General features: G+C 36.6%; 2 protein-coding genes and 1 long non-coding RNA gene across 9 annotated transcripts in view; 2 read left to right on the forward strand and 1 right to left on the reverse strand.

Annotated features, from left to right (window-relative positions):
- The window catches only part of LOC113422304 (semaphorin-4E-like), a 42,541-nt gene extending 29,045 nt beyond the window's left edge, over window positions 1-13,496 (forward strand). For both annotated transcript variants that reach the window (XM_087951632.1, XM_087951640.1), the window contains 8 exons: window positions 855-1,000; window positions 2,024-2,199; window positions 4,337-4,493; window positions 4,986-5,208; window positions 5,898-6,013; window positions 6,153-6,319; window positions 8,326-8,378; window positions 12,573-13,496. In XM_087951632.1, the coding sequence (XP_087807758.1) occupies window positions 855-1,000; window positions 2,024-2,199; window positions 4,337-4,493; window positions 4,986-5,208; window positions 5,898-6,013; window positions 6,153-6,319; window positions 8,326-8,378; window positions 12,573-13,369 (1,835 nt within the window). In that variant the 3' untranslated portion in view covers window positions 13,370-13,496. The remainder of the gene's footprint in view (window positions 1-854; window positions 1,001-2,023; window positions 2,200-4,336; window positions 4,494-4,985; window positions 5,209-5,897; window positions 6,014-6,152; window positions 6,320-8,325; window positions 8,379-12,572) is intronic.
- Window positions 9,111-18,465, reverse strand: LOC148133540 (uncharacterized). The gene is made up of 3 exons (XR_015746755.1): window positions 18,362-18,465; window positions 11,724-11,784; window positions 9,111-9,224 (listed from the first exon to the last, which is right to left on the reverse strand). It is a non-coding gene; the product is annotated as an uncharacterized LOC148133540 (long non-coding RNA).
- A 2,544-nt stretch (window positions 18,466-21,009) lies between these two features.
- HOMER3 (homer scaffold protein 3) overlaps window positions 21,010-22,205 on the forward strand; it is a 48,832-nt gene continuing 47,636 nt past the window's right edge. For 3 of the 6 annotated variants that reach the window (XM_087951695.1, XM_087951701.1, XM_087951716.1), the window contains exons 1-2: window positions 21,010-21,248; window positions 21,634-21,837. Coding sequence is in view for 2 of the 6 variants with exons in the window: in XM_026683154.2 (XP_026538939.1) it covers window positions 21,833-21,837 (5 nt within the window). In the remaining 4 variants the exon portion in view is untranslated. The remainder of the gene's footprint in view (window positions 21,249-21,633; window positions 21,838-22,205) is intronic. The other 3 variants (XM_087951692.1, XM_026683154.2, XM_087951712.1) reach the window with 2 other exon arrangements.

Raw genomic sequence — 22,205 nt, forward strand, 5'->3', positions numbered from 1 at the left:
ATTAATCCATAAATAAAGTTCTTTAATCCAGTGACAGGCTTATTTTTCACCAGTTTTACTTGCCAGCAGGACTTCTTATTCTTTTTGTGATATAATAACAGAAGCAAGATGCAAGGAGATTTAATTAGTTTCTATAAAGTTCTTTTATTTTAAAAAGGGCAAAATTGCTCTCATTTAATTTCAATAATAACACATTATCCTTCTTATAAAAGATTAATCTTTCATGTTATAGCTGGGTGCCTTATGTTAATCTGTGTTAATTTCTGCTGTGCCCTAATTTTTAAGAAGTAAAATTGGAAAGGGGGACGGACTCAAGCAAATATGCGCAAAGGACAGGATTTAAAATATCACCATGAGGTCATTCATGTCCTCATTTTAACTCATGCAGGTTTCAGTACCTGCTGAAAATGTATACTTTACTAATAGATTGTGTATTGGTTTAAATAAAGACACCCAACTGTATATAAAGAGGTGAGTGATGGGAAGGAAAAAGCAATCAGGCCAAATGGGTTGCTATTTGATACATTAGGACAGAAAAACATAAATGGTATTTTTAGGAAAGTGGAAATCAAAGCCATATTTGGCCAATGCAGGAGCTAGGTGCTAGGCTGCTCAGCTTTGATATATTTGACTATTATGTTTTTAAAGACTTAAATTACAACATTTTAATTCATAAAATCATTACTGCCCACATTTTACTAGACATTTTGATTATTTTAAAGAGAAAAATGGAATAGCAATGGCGTCTTAGTATTATTCCCTGTCTTTAGCTAAAACTATAGATTACATTACAATAAAAAATCTAAAATCTACTGGATTTTCTTTGCAATCTTGTTTATTTTTATATGTTCCAGAACCCACTTTTATTCATATGGAACTCATACAGGAGAATGAAGCAGTCTCTGACTCTGACAGAATTTATGTGTTCTTCACGGAAACTGCTACTGAGTTTGAGTTCTACGATAAACTTCGGGTGTCACGAGTAGCTCAACTCTGCAAAGTGCGTGTTTGAATTCCTTATTTGCTTCTCTATTAGACTGAAAAATGGAATCAGTGGAGATATTGGGATGATGGGAAATGATTCATCTTTTCATTGAGAAAACAGAATTAAGAGAAAGAAATTGTACTCCATCTCTTTAAAAAAGAGAGCTCTTTATTTTGGCTTTGTCTTGAGAACACAATTTTTCCTATTGTACATACTACATACTACTGTATTAAGAGGAAGGAAGACAGGCAGCTAGCTCTCAGTTAACCATCAAGAGACGTTTTAAAATTCTATAGAATAGATCTTACATTTTATTTTTTATTTATTTATTTATTTATTTGATTTGCCAATTGTTTACAAGATAATAAGTATAAGTGTATACATAGTTGTGAATACATGAAATGGGTACATATAAGAAAAATAAAAGAGGAATAAGAGAAACATATGTATACATAATGTTTCCCTACTCAAGATGTCCCAGTCGTGAAAAAGGCTTAGTATGGCTGTGTGAAGCGGTGCTCCTTTGTTTCACCAAGCTTAATTCAAAATGGTGAAATAATGCCTCAATGCAGAATTGAGATCAGAATTGAGAGAACTCCTAAAACCTGCATCATCTGAAGCACCAGGGCAAGCTTCTTTGCTTTGGCCAAAAATTTGTCTCTGCAAATGCAGATATGCATAAAAGATTGCTGAAGGCTTTGCCATGGCATACCAGCTCCTAGAAGTGGGTTTAAATTTAAAGAAAGGGAAGTTTCATTTTCTGAAGTGACCCTTTGCAGCTTTGTACAGGTTTAGTATTTAGTGAATTAAACATCCAGACATTTCAGTTCCAAATCAATTATGATTATTTTTCCTGTTCATGGTTCTCTTGGTGCATCTTCTGGATCTATTACAGACTCATTTTTCAGGGTTGTTTACCAAACTGCTGGATTTATTTTCATAAAGCAATGAAATAATGTATTAAAATCATAAAACACATGTATTTGGAACATTTGGCTAAGTAGTATTATAACAGGATTTGATTTTTTCCTCCTCAAGGGTGATCTTGGTGGAAAGCGAACATTAAAAAAAAGATGGACCTCATTTTTAAAATCTACCCTACTCTGCTCTGTTCCTGAACTGCAATTTCAATTTAATATCCTTCAGGATATCTTTGTAGTCAAGAATTCAAACTGGCGGGAAACCATAATTTATGGGATTTTCACCCAACAATGGTAAGAGTTCTTCTCCATAATATCCCAAGACATTTTCAATCTCCCTCTTAAAATTAACCATATAGGGCAGGTATATAGGAAGTATAATGGTAATCCCATAGTTTAAAGCAAGATCTATAATTGCTGGCAGATACAGATTCAAGTTAAGATAAAGATATGACATTTGATTCAATTATTTTTGCACTATGGCATGAAGAATAAAAGGACAAAATCACTCAGATTTGTGAACTCTTATAAAACATTCAGGAGGCTTGAACTGGGAAATTTACTGCAGCAGTTAAATCAGTGCAATGGTCCTGAATTTTAAAAAAACTTGCTGTATCATCTTATGGCCACCATATTGATTCTGCCGAGAATACTTTTGTGACATCAATTCCCTAATATTGTTAGAGAATACTGGTTGATAAATGATTTAATTCACGTTTTGGTGACCTCAAGATTAAATAATTATACATGTTCAAAGTTACATTTTGAATTCTTTTTTTACTGAACAAGCCATAGTTGCCAGATTGATATATTATGCTAAGCCTCAATGAGGGTGGGGCATACAAACATAGCCAGAAATAAGCATACCATTCTATGATTTCTCCCACAAATCCTGCTAATTTGTCTTACTATGGCAGGGATGGGATGGTCCTGGGAGAGATGAGCAAAAAAAAAAAGTGTGTACACTGAGTATATATTCACTACAGGATCACCTAAAATGTAAAGCTCATCCCACTGGCCCAATTAATGTTTGTTTAATTAAATTTTCCACTTTGACCCTCAAAGTTGCTTAAGTCATCCCCTTCAACCCACACAAAAGAAATTTTCAGCTCCATTCATATAGAGACATCACCCTATTACTAGCTACTGGCCTTCCAAGGCTAAAATAATTCTAGAAATAAAGGGTACCTCAATCCTAGATTAGATCCTAACCCAAATTTACCCAAAGTTTAATGATGGAGTTAAAAAGCAACTGGAATCTTGGAGTAAAAAACCCACTAAGCTGCTAGGTTTCACTCAAAATCCAGCTCATGCCAATGATACCAATCATTGTGGTATATGTATGTTCCTGGGACAGATGAGGAAAGAGCACTGGAAAGATATGCCAAGAAAACTACAAAGAAGAAATAGTGTAAAGTGATTGAGGTGCTGGATAATTGACCCTCCAGGTGAGATGGCAAATTTGCTGCTGAGGAAGAGTTGAGGATCTTTTGGGGTACCAGTAGTGTTTATAACACAGCTGGATTAGAGCCTTCAAAACATCTAGTTGTTGATATTGCCATGCAGGAAAAGTTGCAGGAGAAATATGGAATTTAAGTAGTATGAAAGCTCAACACAATAAAAGAGGAAATAAATCAGCTACACATAGACAAATGGAGCATAGAAGAAATCAATCCAGGTCCTTGCTCAAGGTAGCACGAATAACCAGGCTCAAATTATTATCCTTTGGACAAATTATGTTAAGACCTAGCTCTCTGGAGAAGTCTGTAATGCTGGGAAAGATGAAAAGAAAGAGAGACTGGAGAATGACTAGGCAGCAAGATAATGGATTTAATTTCAACAGCAATGAGTTGGAAGATCTGAAGGATCAGGCTGTTCACAGATATATGTCTTTGATCATATTAAATATTGTCATAACATTTGATTGATTAGTATAATAGTATGGTCATCAAGTAAGTGACTTACCATTTTTTTTTAAATGGAGAAATGTACAGCAATCTGAGGTAATAATATTTTGCAAGCTATTGTCTGCTTTCTTAAGCCAAGAAACCCAAAACACACATTTAATTCCTTTATGATCTTTACCATTTATTCCTCTTACATTCAAGTGGCAATCTTTCATGAGCTATAGTTCTTACCTGATAGACTCATAGACCTCTGCTACTCATAGTTTGGCAAATTGAGATATCTATTAGCCACACTTTACTACATGCAACAATGACCTCTAGCAGTAAGCTCAATTCCAGTTAATTTTGATCTGTTTTAGGCAATATATCTCAAGTGGAACCAAAAGCCAGTCTAAACTTCAGCATGTTTACATTATTCCATTGGGTCACAGAAATTTTTTGCCACATTTCTGCATTAGAATAGATTATTTCCCACTTTCAAAAATGCTGTTCATTGCAGAATTCTATTTTGTGCTTTATTTAAGGGGAAAGTTGGATATTTCAGCTGTTTGTGCATTCCAGATCGAGACTATTCAAGATATTTTTCTGAAAGGAAGCTTCAAAGATCCTGTTGCTTTGGAAAATTCTCATATGAAATGGGTGATGTATAGGGGAGATGTCCCAACTCCTCGCCCTGGGGCTGTAAGTCTCAATTTCCCCCGTTGAATAGGCATTTCCTTGTTGAGTATGAATATGGTTTGGTCTCAAGACAGGGAGGTTTGAATTAGAACTCAAATTCAAAATATTTTTCACACCCTGCAAGCTAACATATTTAAGTAACAGATGCTGCTGTCAGAAGATTAATTGTACTTTTCATTTGGTCATTTCTTAATCAAAACTATAGGCAGAGATCTTACAAAGTATGCATAGGTTATACAGTAGTATGTATGTATTCTTTGACAAAAATGACATTATAGCACAAAACTGTTTTAAATATTTAAGAATTTACAAATATTATTGGATAATATGTGGTAATTACACTGAACTCAACTCCTTGACTGAACCCAGACTGCACCATGCGTTAAGCTATCAAGTGTCTGTTACATAACTTATCTATATCTCCCCTTGGTGAGTAGTAAAAGCTGATTTTCTAAATAAACAGAATGCATAACTCACTAGTTCAATATTTTACAGTGTGCCGATGTTTCTGCTCTACACTTGGGGTACACCTCTTCACTTGACTTGCCAGACAAAGTCCTCCAGTTTGCCCGAGACCACCCTTTAATGGACAGTATTGTGAACTCAGTTGGTCTTCAGCCTGTTTTCCTGAAAAGGGGTACTAAGTATACACAACTCATAATAAGCCAAACCACTGACTTGGATAATGTCACATATGACATCTTTTTCCTAGGGACAGGTAAAGTACTTATTATGCTGTTTCCAAAGTATGTACTTTTTTTTAAATGCTGTCTTTTAAGTTTTAAAAAGATAGATGAACTTTTAGAAGTTTTAAAGCAAGAAGAAGCAAATAACAGCTCTAGTCTACCTCTATACTAGCACATCATACCCATAACATATTTTTGGTATCCTAGTGATATCTTATAGAATATATAGATCAAGTCTTTGCTCCCCATAATGTATTTTCCAGTAGAACCTATTGTAATGGTATGTGAGAATGACCTTGGGAGACAGAAAGGAGAGCCACAGACAATAGCATGTAAATGGTATCTTAGCCTATGGAAATGGAGATGGTGTCAGAAAAGATCCCTCTCTAGTTTTCCAGAGAGGAAAAAGAAAAGATGGGGGAAATTTCAGTCTTACATGATTTTGTTAATCTAACCTTTGTTCTCCTTGTCTGGACTACTATACTTGCAGGATTAAAATCTATTTATACTCTCATGAGGATCTGAGAAACTTGAATGTTTGAATTTTGCTATTTCAGTGATTACAAATTTGTTACCAAGTTTGATTTATTCCAATTTATTGACTAGCCAGACAAAATAACTAAGCTCTGATATTAAAGAAGTACAATTTGGGTTATGTGTTTCTAATACATCTATAAAACATAAACAACTAAGATTTAACTCTGTGTTTTATTTTATACAGATAAGGGCTATTTGCATAAAACTCTCAATTGTCATGGAGAAATTATTATTTTGGAAGAAATACAGCTGTTCCCATCAGCAGAGCCTGTACAGATACTCAAGCTAGCTTCTCTAAAGGTACAACATTGTCCTGGTCTATTCAGCATAACACCCTTTCCTTCTGTTTCATTCCATTGTCTACTTTTGGATTTATCTATTTTAATGGTTTTTAATATCATTTAGGGAAAAAGTTAACTGTTTAGTGCTGTCTTTCCAGGGCCTGTTGTATGCCAGTTCTCCTTCCCAGCTAGTACAGCTCCCTGTTGCAATTTGCAGCTGGTATAAACAATGCTTTGATTGTATCTTGGCAAGGGATCCTTACTGTGCATGGTCCCTCTCTCTTCACAATTGTATCCTCCTGGCTAAATACCTTGAGAATTCACAGTGAGTAATATAATCAATGGAGCAAGTGATGAGACTTGATTCAGATTTTAAAGTGTGTACATTATTGCTCTACATTTTTAATCCTTTGTTTGCTTTGAAGCTTTGTCTGAATCGGCTTGCAACAGAATAAAACAAATCAAAGACAGTGCCCAGCATTGTCTGTTTTTGCTGCCTCTGTTTTTGGTGAACTTGTTCATGTTTCTTCAGGAAGCGGTGAAGCTACCTCCCTGTAGGTATTTTTTCCCTAGCTAATTACTGAGGAGCTACTTGCAATGGAGAGGAGATGAAGCATTAGCCAGCCTTTGTATACTGAGGATTCTAACTTTTTTTCCCCCTGTGGAAGTGGTGTTTCTATTGAATCCCAATTTTTTTTTTTCTAAAGAGGCCTTTTCAAGTTTTATTGTAGGAAAGAATTCTGAATAGGGGAACCACAAGTTTAATTTTTTAGATGACTAAATGAATGCTTTCCCCCATCTGCTTTTGGAATGGGGAATCAGTATAGCATATGACCATGAAAAAAAGGAGTTTTATTAGAGCCTCTGGGTCCTGCTAAGGACAGGGCAGAATAGCTAAGGAGCTTCATAATCCTCCCCAATTCACAAAATACTTCACTGATACAATGAATCAAGGATAAATCAAGGCGAGAAACAAACAACCTAGAACTAAGGAGAAATTTCCTGACAAACAATTAATCCGTGGAAAAGCTTGCATCCAAAAGTTGTGAATGCTCCAACGTTGGAGGTTTTTAAGAAGAGATTGGACAACCATCTCCTGCTTGAGGAGAGTTGGACTAGAAGACCTCCAAGATCGTTTCCAACTGTTATTCTGTTAATGTTTCCTCTTTGAAAAGAGTATATTTTACACTGATGAATAAGTCCCTGAAAAGGATAGGAGGTTAAGAGAATTTCAACACAACCTATGTTGCTTGGCAATGTTTAGATTGCAAGCATTATGTTGGTCTTTAACCATAGTAAAGGTTTGATTCACTTGATTGCATACTCCTTGGGACTGAGATCAGTTCTTTTATCCTTTAATGCCGGGTTATTTTATGATACAGAATTGTGTCAATCTATCCATAACCATAGTTGGCGTATTGTGCAAACAAGCCTTAAAATATGTCTGGGAGATTGTGAGGGTTTGGTGGGGGACAAAAAGGTATAGACTTAATCCCAACAAAATTGGGAGCTTTGAAGACAGAAACCCGAGATATTTCGTCCCCCCCTCTCCCCCCCTGCCCCCCCCAATCTGGATTTATACTTTCCTATGCAGAGCTGGTTTGTAATATCTGGGTTCTCTGAACTAGACTCACAGCTCATCCTTAAGAAAAACAGATGAAAGCCCTGGCTAGGGAAGTCTTTGCACAGATCCATCTGGTATAGTACAGGTTTTCCTGAGTCAGGACTCAGGAGGTTTTATTCACTGTAAATTATGCCTTGATCACCTCCCAATCAACACTCAGATATGATATGAGTTGAATGATTAGGCACTTTTTGACAAAGTTGCATGAGTGGTATCCATGGTTATCCCTGTTGCTGCCATTGCAAGCATTCACTAGCAGTGATCACCCTCATTGTCCAACTGGTTAGTGAGGAGGGACCAAAATCATTGCCATACCCGGTGTTTATGATGAGACTTCAACATTGAAGCCCAGTGTATGAGTTTGAGGCAATAAGGTAGCTTGTCAGCTGCAGGGAGAGGGAAATGCCGAGGAAACGGGATTGGCATTGGTTGCTCAGTAGAAAAACTAGGATAGGTGTAAGGTGAAACACATACAGAAGTGCCCACAGCTGCAAGTGGTATATTCCATCTTCTATGTAGTTTATGCCATTGAAGAAAATTCTTCTTAGTCTCTCTTTGTAGAAGTGTTTCTGATTGCTGCTATTCTCAGACTTCCTTCTTTGCATTTCAAGGCTGAAAGTAGATTTTTAAGAGAAGATTTCTGTCCACTTTGAATGTTTTTGAATATCTTTATGAAGTAGGTTTTTTTTCTTTCTTCTTTTATCAAGAGATCTAATCCAGAGCATCCGGAATGGTGATATCAACAGGTGTCCTGAAGTAGGTAGGGAATTTTTTTTAAAAAAATAAGGCACATATATTTTCTAAACAGCAATTATTGTTTAGTTACAAAATCATTGATATAATAAATTACACCATACAAGTATTCCAAGTTTAGGTGAATCATTTAACATTAAATGCTATAATCCATCCTCATTTACTCAGTTCAATCGCTTAGGGCAGATTTATTTCTTTCGCAGTATAGGTAATTTCATTCTTTAAACCAATTTCACCCAAAGCTAAAGGACACATTGGTAGCAGTTTCTCCATAACCTTGGGCAGTTTCTGGGCGTTTAGTATCTAATTAGGATCCACTGCTGACAACTGCCATATGCACTTTCCCTTAAACAAATACTTTATTAGTACTCTAGTTCATGCTAATCTGGAAGCTGCCATTTATATTTTCCATGATGTCTATAATGTAACATCATTCTAATATACTATGAAAAATTTAAATTGATCACTCTCAGATTCAGCTATATAATGCTTTTTGCATTAGAGGGCATATTATCAAGAACCCTCTTGATAATATGCCCTCTATCCAATTTTTTAATATATCTGTGTACATTCAATCATTGTCAGGATGCCACATAATGAGCTTGAAAAAAAAAGCAGAATACTCTAACTTTTACAAAGAGATTGGGAGCGCAACTAATAAAAATGATTGTTATACGTCATTAATTGGGAGAAAAGTTCTTTAGACAAAATTAGGTGAATTAAATGTTTAATTACAGCTAGTAATTTAGCAACTTGTTGTTTAACAACTGCCTCATTTAGCAACTTTCAGTTACAACAATAACTGAATAAAGTAATTTTATGTCCAATCCTCACATCTATAATCTTCGTAGCTCTGTAAAGCAATGAAAAGCTGGAGTAAGATCATAAGCATAGTCACGGTTTCATTTAGCAATCACTTTGCCTAATGACCACATTGACAGTCTCGATTGGGGTTGCTAAATGGGGACAGCCTATATTACTTTTTATGCATTGAAATAATCAAACGTAGAGAAGAAACAGAAAAATTAGTAATCTAATATGGCTTTAAAGGGGGAAAAAGCCTATCTCATATAAGCAAGTATTTAGATTGTGATATGATGCAATAAATGTGTTGCAAATATATGTAAGGACATAAGAGATGGCATCATTTGCATATTTTTATTTGTAATTTTTATTAAACGTTTTAAAAAAATAAACATTAAAGCAAACCAATATAAAATAAGGAAGAAAAGAAGAAATAAAAGACAGCAAAAAATGCCAGAAAATAAAATACAATAAAAATAAAAAAGGAAGAAAAGGATACAAACTTCTGATATTCTTCATAGCAATTATATTTTAAACTCTTTCTAAAGTTACATCATGATCTTATTTTTGTAATATATCCTATCTAATCTTCAAAATCATATGTTCATTTTTCATTTTTACACCATAGTTGTGTTTCCAATCACCAATAAATGTAGATATTGTCTTTTCTCTAATTAAAGAAGTTAATATATCCATTTCAGCAAGATCTGTCAATTTCACAAACCATTTCTCCATAGTGAATATTGTTGAATCTTTCATCTTTGTTCATATAATAATCTCGCTGCAATAATCATATATTGAAATAATCTTCCATGACTCCAGGCATCATTTTTTAGTTTTTTAAATGTACACCAAAGCATGATAGAATATCCCTTTATGTTGTTCACATTTCCAACATACATTTGGAATACCTTTATACATTTTAGTTAATTTCTCTGATGTGATGTACCAACAGTATATTAATTTATAAACATCCTCTTTAAGGTCATAGCATATTGTAAATTTCAACCCTTTTGCCATTGATCCATCTGTATGTTATAACCAGAATTCTTAGTCAACTTTATCATACAGTCTTTAATCTGTTCTTCCTGTTTCAAATTCCAATAAAAGTTTATACTTTTTAGCAATTACATGTGTATGTTCAGTGCACAATTGTACTTTAAACTCTGCGTTACTTTGCTCTATACTTTAAGCCTTTTTATTCATTTTGAATCTTTCTGATAATTATAAATGGTAAAACTATAGCCCTCTGCTATTAGTTGCTCTCTTGATTTCATCTTAAATTCCCTTTGATGATTTCTCAATAATTCCTGCTATGTCTTTGCCTCCTTTTCTCTTCTAATATGCTTCCTGAGTGGATATCCACAAAAGTGTTTTTGGGTCCAACCAATGGGTTTATATCTATTCCATATTCTCATATAACTTGAATACGTGCAGGCACATGCACAAACTACAGCAGAGATCTGGAGTTATGCTAATGCATTGGGATCACCCTGCTAATTGACTTTGCCTGGCAACAGTAATGTCAGAGGTGGGTGTGTAACAGCAAAATCTCTCTCTTCCAAATATGGTATTTCTCCATAGTAACTACAATAATGGTCTGTTTTTCCCTCTCCCCATTGTGCAGATATGGATAAATGTTTCTCTACAGATCCATGGAACTGTTTAATTGGACCTGAATTCTTTCCAACATAAAGATCATAACTACATTTTTCTATCTTGTCACTCATGAGTACTATGCCATCCTGTCCCAATAATTTCATAGCACACAGTGGAACTGGAAGTCCTTCTAGTCCAACCATTTATCCATTGTTAAAAACAGCAGTACAGATAACCATGGTGTAGGTCTGAATATAGGATAGTAATTAACTGAAAGACTCAGGAGGGTTGTTGCCTGCTTGTCTAAGTGCTTTCATCTCCTTTTCAATCCAGCAGAGGATGACTGCGATTTTCCCAGAGTTAACACTGAAAGTCTTGCAGTTTGTATGTGTGTGGGTTAAAAATGCTGTTTCTCTAAGCTTGATATTATTTGATTTAAAAAGCACGCTATTTTTGAATATAAATTGTCTTGACTTTGGGGAGTCAATTGAAGATAGGGACAGGCATACTCCTTTTTTCTTTTGGAGTCATTTTCTCTGAAGTGCTTCTTCTTCATTTTTAACCTTGGGCTGAACCCAGGGAATTCCTACACGAAAGTGAGCATCAGCAGAATCAGCACATTGGCTTATAGCAAAATCCCTGGTACTGTTGCCACTGAGAGAAGCTGGTATCAGATTGCAAATATTAAAAAGCTGAAACATTAATTTTTTAAAAAACTCAAAGCACCATGCAACACATTTTAAACAGTGCTTTCAAAGCACAAGATACCGAGGCAAATGGTAGCTGGAGCCTCTTTTATTCTTTCTCTGGCAAGTACTAGATAAAATTAAATGTATTTACTTGTAAGGAGATCCTTCATATGGGATACCTCTCTGCAGGATCACTAACATGTATGATTTATAGTTCATAGTTTTAAATTTCTAGGAACTCATATTTCTGACAATCTTACTTGGTCAGTCCACACTATGGCTACTGCAAAGAAGGCCCAACAGCGCCTGCACTTTCTGAGGCTGCTGAAAAAGAGTGGTCTGGGTGAGAAGTTGCTGGTTACTTTTTACTGTTCTACCATTGAGATCATATTGGCATACTGTGTAACGGTGTGGTATGCTGGGTGTTCTGTAGTGGATAAGAAGATGCTCCAGAGAGTTATAAACTCAGCACAAAAAATCATTGGTTGCTCTCTTTCTTCTTTGGAAGAGATTGCGAAGACCAGACCTCTCTCTAGAGCACTAAAAATCTCCATAGACGTTCTCATCCTGGTCATTCATATTTCAAACTGTTACCGTCAGGGAGACATTATAGGTGTCTTAAAATGAGGACTAATAGATTGAGAAACAGTTTCTTTTCCAAGGCAATAATTGTCTTGAATCAAACAGTGCATTTGTGATTTAGTCCTATGTATATAGTGGCATTTTAAAACTATTTAACTTACTAAATGTTTTAGATAGGTTTTAGACTAGGTTTTTAATTATTATTATCATTATTTTAATTATTTTAATTTTTAAATACTCTGTTGTATGATTGTGATGTGGTGTTTGGGGCAGTGTGCTGGAGTTGCTTTCAAATTTCATTGTATTAGTGGAATGCAATAACAATAAAAGTATTCTATTCTATGTATAATTTATCAGTATCTTTTACTGTATTTATTACGGTACCTAAAATGTCAGTATGTTATGTCCCCTTCCATTAATGGCGATACAGGTTGTATGATGGGCAGTTAGTACAGACAGTGAAGATAGTTGGCATAGTTCCTAGGCAGGAAGCTATAAACTGACCAATAAGCCTTCTTGCTTTTCAGAAAAGAAAATCAGAAGGTACCCTGTCACCCTTGGCAGCAGCCCTCATCTTAACTGTGAACCTTTGTCCAACACAGCCAACCTCCTCTGGATGTTTAACAAGAGCCGCTTGCTGGAAGAAGAGGCCAAATATCTCATCCATATAAAAGGACTAATTGTCTTTAATGTAACAGTTGCTGATACTGGGCTTTATGAATGTCAATCTGTTGAAAAAGTCAATGGGAGAACATTTCGTGTAACAGTGGCTGTCTATCTACTTCAGCCCCAGCCAGAGAAAACCTTCTACGGTCCTAAGTGTGACTTGTCAAACCAGATGTGTTCTGAAATAGCAGGTCCAAAAAGCAAACCTTTGGCAGGCCCAGAGACAGAGAACCCAAGGCAACTGCCATCCAGAATAATCCAAAGTTTGTTGTTCAGTCTGATAGTTGTGGGGTCCACCATTGCCCTCCTTTTCTTCCTTTTGCTTTCTTGGAATATTTACAAAGGCCATATCACTCTGCCTTGGACCTCTATATCTAAAATATCAGCAGATGAATCAGCAAGTCCAGAAATGAGTCTGGAGCAAGTAGACCTTACCCAGACAAGCTCATCCTCACAAACAATGACCATCTCTACTGGCAAATCAAGCCCATTGATGTCTTCCTCTAAAGTGGATAGCAGTATAAATAGGAAGCCAAGCATTAACTCCACTAAAATCTGTGGTTCTTCAAATTGTCTGGTCATGGATGAAACCAAAATTCCCGATAAAGACCATGAAATGCAAGATTGCTCCAAGGGAAGGAGTTCAACACTTCTTTGATCCCACAAACTAGTTGGTATGTAAAGAAATGCCTTTTTTCTTTTTTTTTCTTTAAGTGTTCAATTTCTTCATGAACTACCATTTTCTTCCTGCCATTTTCAGAATGTTCTGAAAAATAAATCTTTTGAAAAAAGTTTTTATCAAGCCTCATTCTTCCTCCATATTTATTTATTTATTTTTATTTATTTATTTGATTTGTCAATTGCTTACAAGATAATAGGTATAAATATATACATAGTTATGAATACATTAAATGGGTACATATAAGAAAAATAAAAGAAACAATAGGACAGGGACGGTAGGCACATTGGTGTGCGTATGCACGCCCCCTACAGACCTCTTAGGAAAACGGTGAGGTCAATAGTAGACAGTCTAAGGTTAAAGTTTTTGGGGTTTGGGGAAGAAACTACAGAGTCAGGTAGAGTATTCCATACATTGACCACTCTGTTGCTGAAGTCGTATTTCCTGCAATCAATTTTGGTGCAGTTAACCTTGAGTTTGTATCTATTGTGTGCTCTTGTGTGGTTATGGTTGAAGCTGAAGTATTCATTGACAGGTAGGACATTGCAATGTATGATTTTATATACCATACTTAGATCAGACCGAAGACGGAGTAATTCAAGGTTTTCTAGGTCTAGAATTTCAAGTCTGGTGGCATAGGGTATTCTGCAACGAGTAGAGGAGTGGAGAACTCTTCTTGTGAAATATTTCTGGACTTTTTCAACTGTGCTAATATCAGATACGTAATGTGGGTTCCAGACTGATGAGCTGTATTCGAGTATTGGTCTAGCAAATGTTTTGTATGCTCTAGTTAGTAGTGTGATATTACCAGAGAAAAAGCTATGTAGGATTAGGTTAACAACCTTTTTGGCTGTGTAGTTACAGTGGGCTCTAGCACTTAGATCATTAGAGATGAGTATTCCAAGGTCCTTTACAGAGCTTGGATCATCAACAAGATCTTGACTATTCAGCTTGTATTTTATTTTCTGATTTTTTTTTGCCAATATGTAAGACAGAGCATTTATTTGTTGAGATTTGAAGTTGCCATTTGTTTGACCATTCGGATACATAGTCAAGATCTTTTTGAAGAGTAGCAGTATTGTCTATGGTATTGAACAGCTTTACATCATCAGCGAAAAGAATGCAGTTGCTCTTAATATGATCACAGAGGTCATTTATGTAGAGTATGAAGAGAGTTGGTCCTAGAACACTGCCTTGGGGGACACCACTATTGACAGGTACAGAATTTGATAGGACACTCCCAATTTTGACCATTTGTTGTCTGTTTGACAGGAATGCTTCTATCCAGTTATGCAGTTGTCCAGAGATACCATAAGATTTTATTTTTAGGAGTAGTTTGTCGTGTACCACTGAATCAAAGGCTTTACAGAAGTCTATGTAGATTGCGTCTATTGTGTAGTCCATATGTTTTTGCAGTGTAAGAGTTGCAGATTACAGGATAGTTTTTTCCTGAAACCAAATTGTTTATTGGAGAGTAGGTTGTTTGTCTCTAAGTGGAGGATGATGGATTGATTAATAATTGATTCTGTGACTTTACAGGTGATACAGCATAAGGAGATTGGTCTGTAATTTTCAACTAGGCTGGGGTGTCCCTTTTTGAAGATGGGGATGACCATGGCTTGTGACCATAGGTTAGGCAAGGAGCTGGTCCTGAAAGATTTTTCAAAGATTATGCTTAGAAGTTCGGCTATGGCAGTTGATAGCTTTTTTAAGAAGTAGGCACATATTCCATGCGGTCCAATAGATAGAGATGGTTTTAGATTGCGTAGTGCTTTTTCAACATTGTCTTCTGTAAAATCGATATGTATTAGATCATTGTAGTTGTCTGTGGTTCGACTAGGAAATACTGGGCATGATCCATTGCTGTTTACAAATACTGAGCCAAAGAATGTGTTAAAGATGTTGGCTTTAATGGTGTTGTCGTTGCAGTCTTTGCCATTAGGTCCTATCGGGGGTGGGATGGACCTTGAATCTTTTAGTTTGTTGTTTACAAAATTGTAAGAAGTGCGGGTGGAATTGGTGCATAGAAGGTTTTCCTCTTGTTTAATGTGATAATTGGTGCATTCAGTCTTTATCTGGTGGCATAAATTTTTGTATCGGCTTTTGAAATTGGCAACGTGACCAGATTTGTTTTTCCGCCAGAGTTATCTCTTTTTGGATTGAAGTTTCCTTATTGTTATGGGTAATCTGTTTTTTTTGTTTTTGTTTTGGGAGTTGTTGTTGGTACATATAGTTTGATGACTCTTTTGACTTCAAGTAAAAATATGTTGTAATGGTCTTCAACAGTATTGCATCCAGTGAATAGAGATTGCCAATCAAGGGATGAGATCGTTGTCTATAAGATCATAGTTGACTTTTTTGAAGTTATAATTGGGGATTACATCATTGTGATGATTTTTGTGTGGGTGTATGTTGAGACAAAAGTCAATCATATTGTGGTCACTGCTGGAAAAAGGTTCTTTAGTTTGTATTCTGTAAATTAAATTCAAACTATTGCAGAAGATGAGATCAAGGCAGTTGTTTAGTCTAGTGTTGTTGGTTATTAGTTGTTCCAGTCCTAGATTTGTAACAGCATTGCAGAAGGTTGCGTGTATGGGTTCAGTTGTACATTCGTTTAGGGTCCAGTCAATATGAGGTAGATTGAAGTCACCAAGAAAGATAAAAGTGTGTGGGCAGGATGTTGCCCATGTTAGTAGTGTATTTAGCTTGTTTACATGTTCAATGTCATAATCAGGTGCTCTGTAACATAGTAAGAATCGAAATGTGATATTAAGGATAGTTCACAGATGATGGTCTCAGGAAGAGCAAGCTCCTGGGTAACTTGGATGTTTTTTAGATGTAAGGACTTTTTATAGAAGATAGCAATACCACCTCCTCTACGAATTTCACGATCTGATCGGTAAACATGATAGTCTCTTACTGTGGTAATGGAGTCAGGGAGAGATGCGTTGAGCCATGTTTCACAGACAAATATGATGTCGAATTTAGCCATATTTAGTAAGAGGAGAAATTCAGGTATTTTATTCGCAAGGCTTCTTGCATTGAGTAGCTTGCATTTAAGGCCAGCAGTAGTTGGAATTGAGGTAGTTAGGGGCATGCATGCCTAGTCTTGGGTGATGGTGGATTGGTTGAGGTAGGGTTGTGGTTGAAGGTTAAAGCTGAGTTGCGGGTTGTGTGACTTACTTTTGATACAGTCAGCATGGCAGTCAATGTACAGGTCCTTATCTCCATTGTCTAGATGTTTTTTGAGTTCAGTGCGGAGTACATGGGAGCGGGCACGTTGCTATATGGTTAGATCAGGGTGACAACAGAGGTTCTTATGGTTGGTGTTGGTTTTGGTGAGTGAATTTATAGTGTAAATGTATTTACATTTGCTTGATTCATTTTTGCAAATGACCCTGCACAAGCGTGGGGCCACAGAGCCGTCTCTGTTTTTGAGCTCTTGGCCAATGCGGGAAATGTCAAGTATTTCATCGGGGGAGATGGTTGATGCTTGATAATCACTGATGATGTTTCGGTCTTTTTTTTCAAGGTTGGATAATCTTTCTTTTAAGGCATCCAGGGATGCTACTATGGTGTCAAGGGATGTTATTTGTGTTTCAATGGTATCAACTCTTTCCAACAGATCCAGTTTGGGTCTGCATGATTTGCAGAGATATGGAAACTCATTGGATGATTCTAGGTATTGAATCATTTGCTCGGGTAATCCCAAGCAGTCATGATGAGCGTATTTCTTACATAGAGAACATTTGATGGAGTTTTCATTATCCTTTAGAGTTTTGTAGCATTTAAGGCATGTGCAGGAGTCTTGTGGTTCATTGGTGGGGATTACTTTCTTTTTAGGTTGTGGTTTGGCATTGGATTTTTTTTCTTGGCATGGTAGGTTTGTTAAGATGGTACGTTGATTAAATTAATTAATGGAACAATTTTGGGTAATGAATATGGCCAATATCACACCAATCAATCAATTGCAGTAATCTCTCTAGTCTAATTTTCCTAAGCAACAATCAGCCTAATCAATTAATTACACTAATCATTAATCACTCTGTTCAATTAAATTCACTAAATTTAATTTTTACTAATCAATTAAATTACATGAATCTTGATCTTTTAAACTAATCAGTAATCACACTATTTGCACTAAACACTCTAATCACACTAATCAATTAAAACAATAAATCAATTAAACCATTAATGAAATATTTTATAGAAATTGATTATCTAATCATTGATATAGGTGATGAGGTAAACTCGCTGAATTAAAACTATTTATTTATTTATTGTTTCCCATATTTTCAGATTACTGTAGGAGAATGCCACCATCCATTTGGCAAATTATAAATCTCATTTCTAATTCTTAAACTTAGTATAGCTATTTAAAACTGACAAGTATTATGTATGGATTCCAGGATTTTGGGAACAGCATTTTCCGTTCACACTAGACATTTGTTTTAAAGATGGAATTGTATTTTCCATTGTTGTATAAATGGAAAGAAATAACCTATTTCTATTGCTAAACTTCAAGAATTGCATTGGTCCATAGGACACTCTGCCATTGTAGTGATTCCTTTCCAGTACTCTGACTAATTAAAACTAGCAACTGTTCTTGCATAGGAAATTTCATTTTAGAATGTATAAGAATGATCTGCCCTTTGAAAAAGCCACTTTTCATACATTTCTGAATCACTGATTTTCAGCAAGCCCCTGAAGTGGAAGAAACAGTGATTCCTTTAGAAATGCAAAAATAATCTCTTTCTTGAAGCAGTGATTTTGTTCCAGGAACTGAGCCAGTTAAACCAGATAGTGAAAAGCAGTAAAATTGTCCATTTGGTGACTGGCAGTGAGTAACTCAGGCCAGTGATTTTTCCAGGAGTGCATGAGGCACTCTTCTCTGAAAGCACATAGTTCTGTTTTGGGAATAACTGAGGGAACTAATGGTACTTAATGCAGAAATAGAGCAGAATCATCTACCTTTTCCAAATGAAGGTTGATTGGAAGGAAGATATGCTTAAAGCAGAGATTCAGCAGGCAGGCTGTTGAGCATCTCTTGAAGAAGGTATCTTTGAACATTGGTTCTTCTGGCAGACTAGCCATTCTAGCAACTACAATGAGAAATGTAGGTGTTATGCCTTTCAAAAGTATCATCAGTTAAAAATTCCGAGAATGACATGACATCTTGGGTTTACTTTGGATCTAAATGACATGACCTTTCCTTGCTTTAGCTTCACTTTCACTGTCCTTTCATTACCACTGGTAACAGAAGGCTAATTTTTTAAGTATTCAAAGGACATTTTGAAAAGTAGAGCAGACAGCATCCTCAACTTGCCAGCAATTGGCTATCTAATATTGACAGCCTTTTTTAGAAACTAATTATCTGGTGCAAGGCGGATTATTTTAATTGGGTCAACAGAAATAGGAGATGAATGTTAGTGGGATCACTTTGGATATCATGTTTTATTCATCTAAAGGGCATCCTTGAGACTTGCAGTTGGAAATGTGAAGGGGCAGTTTATTTGGAGCACTAATTACTCAGCTGTTCACAAGTTTCCACATGAAGTTCTCACTGAGACTTGTGACTCACAGTCTTTGAGATGTTGTTACTTGAACAGGAGGTTGGGTTCAGGACTCGCTGTAATCCATGTTCCTTGGAGGCAAGGCAAGGCTTAGCTCACTGATAGCCTGCTTGAGATTATGGTGTATCCACTGAAATGAAAACAAAGAGAATCTTCCCCAATCTGGTGCTCTCCAAATTGCTAACTCCCATAAGGCCTAGTAATTAAGTAATTAAGTCAGACTGTTTGAAATTAATGGAATTATCCCACACACTAGGAAAGATCTTTCCTCATCCTAAAGTCTTCCTTAGGAAAAATTAGGGAAAGCTGATGTGCTCCAACATTTAGTTTCCAACAATAGCCAGTCAGTAGTGAAGCCATTAACCAAATTATGGAAGAAGTTACCATGTATGTTATACATCCTCATTATCTTGTTCTTGTCCATAGACAAGCTCTTTTGTTAATGATCGTGATAGCCACTAATTTAATCTTTACCTGTACAAACTGTCCAATCTGTCTGGCATCTCCTGCATCTTCCAACAATAAACAGATATCCTACAAAGCTTACAAGCTAGCCACAAAAGCAACGGTTACTCTTGTTCCAGACAAAACATGAACTGTAGCTTGATATATTGCCTTTGAATATGGCCGGGCCAGGGCTACATGATCAGGAAGAAAAGCCAGGTCACCTCAGTCATCAGCCATAATAGATGGAATAAGAAGCAAAAGAAGATTTTGAAAGAACACTGCGTATGCCCTAATGGTTGCCCTCAGATGGATGGAGAATGATGTCCTAGCACCTGTTTCAAGGTAATTGCAAGTTGGCTTTTGTTTATAGAGATGTGTATCTGCATGGGCCATCTCCATACCAATGTTGACCAGGAGTCTAATGTTTCCATTGACAGTCTTGAGGGAGCATATGTACTGATGTCATCATTGCCTCTGCAGGCCTTCAAGGTCATGGAAAGTTCCTCAGGAAACACCTAATGTCCCTGAGATGACACTCAATGTCCTTGGATAACCTCTAGGGGAGGTGGATGACTATTTCTGTGCTTCTTTGTCTTATCTGGAGTATGCCAGCTTGTCTGGGTGGAGTGTGCCAGTGCTTCTGGGTGGAGAAGTGGACAATGTAGCGAACATCTACATATGAGTGTCAAAGTGTGTTCAGGGTTCCTTCTTGCTTTGTGGGACCATCTTTATTTATCTGAATAAATGCATAAAGCTTATTGAGGCAAATATCTTGATTCTGTCTTTATTTCCACTGAGCCACACCTGAAACCGGCAAAACAGCAACATTTCTTGATCTGGTCCTGGTTTGTCTTTTCCTTCTAATTACCATGGTTGAGCAGAGATAGTTTCCGGAAGAACGCTTGTGTTTTTTATCTTAGCAAAAGCAGTTCTTCCATATTTCAGATTCAACTTTGTATTAAATACATTATCTACAAATCAGCAGTATGGATGGATTCTTATTCTTCCCAGCTTCCTGGAAACACCAATCAGTCAGGATGCTAGAGTCCATGTATTTATTTAATTAAATTTATATTCGCCACCCATCTTGTTGAATGTGCCTGAGCTGGCTGGATAGTGCTGTTTAAAATGATGGTAAAGATTGTGGTGATTACATTCTGTGAGCAAAGTTAAATATATTTAGTTTGCTAAAGTTGGCCAGATATTTGAAGAACCTCACACTGGGGGTGGGGGGGGGGGGAGCAAATCTGCATTTCCCTGCTCTAGAAAACGGAATCTAGACTAATGGTTTCTAATTACACTAAATACTTTAATTAAAGATTAAGAACTCTTGTGGTCCTATGGGCTGTTCAACAGAATAAAGTGCAGGAGAACACATTAGATTTCCTACCTGAGATGTTTGTAGGCAGAAGTTCATTAGGACCTTGAAATAAGCCGACTTCAAGGTCCCTGCCAATTCTATGATCCCTAATAATAGATTTTTCAACAATGGCTTCAGTTCTAATTGTGAAAGCTGCCAGGCCAGGGCCAATTCTAATCTTACAGCAACTTTCCTCTGTCAATCGGATATTTGACACGTTTAAAAAGGTTTTAATTCTAGGGCTCCGGCGTGACTGCAGAAGCTGTGGAGTCCGGTTTCCTCCAGCAGATGGCAATACAGAGCCAACAAAGAAGCCACCTTCCCCGCCCCCGCCCGCCCCTTTGGAAATAACTCAGAAGAAATGTGATAGAAACGAAGCGGAGTTTGTAGATGAAGGAAGATAAATTAAAATTAAATAAAAATTTAAAAAAGGAGAACAAAGGCTGCTGGCATTATCCTGCACAAAAGAACAAAGTGGGTAAGCAGCTCCATTTTTAACATGATTTCCCCCCCGTTTCGTTTTAAAGCTCTGCAGAGAAAGCTATCGGCTTGCCTGAAGCGCTAGAAAAGAGCGAGAAATATTTGCAACACAGAAAGAACAACAAAAAGATGACAATCTCCTGCTTCCACCCGCTTTCCAACTCGAGAGGAAGAAAGAGAACCTGAGATTTTTTTTGGAGAAAGAAAGTTCTTATCTCTGGGGTCTTATAGGGTGATTTGGAGGGAGTGCTTTTTGGAGCGAAAGGAACAGCTGCTCACATCTTTATGCTTCTCTTCCCTCCCCACACCCTTGGGAACGTATAGAAGTGTGTGTGCTTATGTGTGTGAATGCGCATGTGGTAATGCTCTCTCTTTCTTTCAAGCCCCAGAATCCAGCCTCGCCTTTTCCATCACAAAGTCATGGATTTCCAAAGTGAAATTCCGGAGGAAATTTGAGGAGTATCCGGATCCGGAGAAAGAGTGAAGAGAGAGAGAGAGAGAACAAAAAAAAAAAAAGGCAACGTGGAGATTTGATCAAAGGAACAACTGAAAAAAGAGGCCCTGGCAGGCGAGCAGGAGAAAATGGGGTGAGAAAACCGATCTTTGACCTTAACGGTGCTTGCAGAGAAATCAAAGAGTTTGACATTACTGGGTTGGGGGCGGTTTTTTTTTTTTTTTAGTTTTGCTGTTTTTTTAAAAAAATGAATCAACAAAGTTTATTGATGGGGAAGAGATAGTGTGAATTTCCTGCTATACAGGGTTTTAATATGATGAAAAGAAAAGGAGGAATGTGGTGATATAAATCTTCCTATATGTTAAAAGGGTGGCATTTATTTTGTTTTTTGACTGTATCCACTTTAATACTGGTGCACACTCTGTTCTCAACCCCCCCCCCCCATTTCACACTGCCACTCTCTTTCACCACAGCACACAAATGGTTCCCTTTTAAAGTGGC

The sequence above is a fragment of the Notechis scutatus genome, chromosome 1, assembly GCF_049901735.1.
Source record: "Notechis scutatus isolate UNSWTSFEM ecotype Mainland chromosome 1, rNotScu1.2, whole genome shotgun sequence".
Taxonomy (NCBI): domain Eukaryota; kingdom Metazoa; phylum Chordata; class Lepidosauria; order Squamata; family Elapidae; genus Notechis; species Notechis scutatus.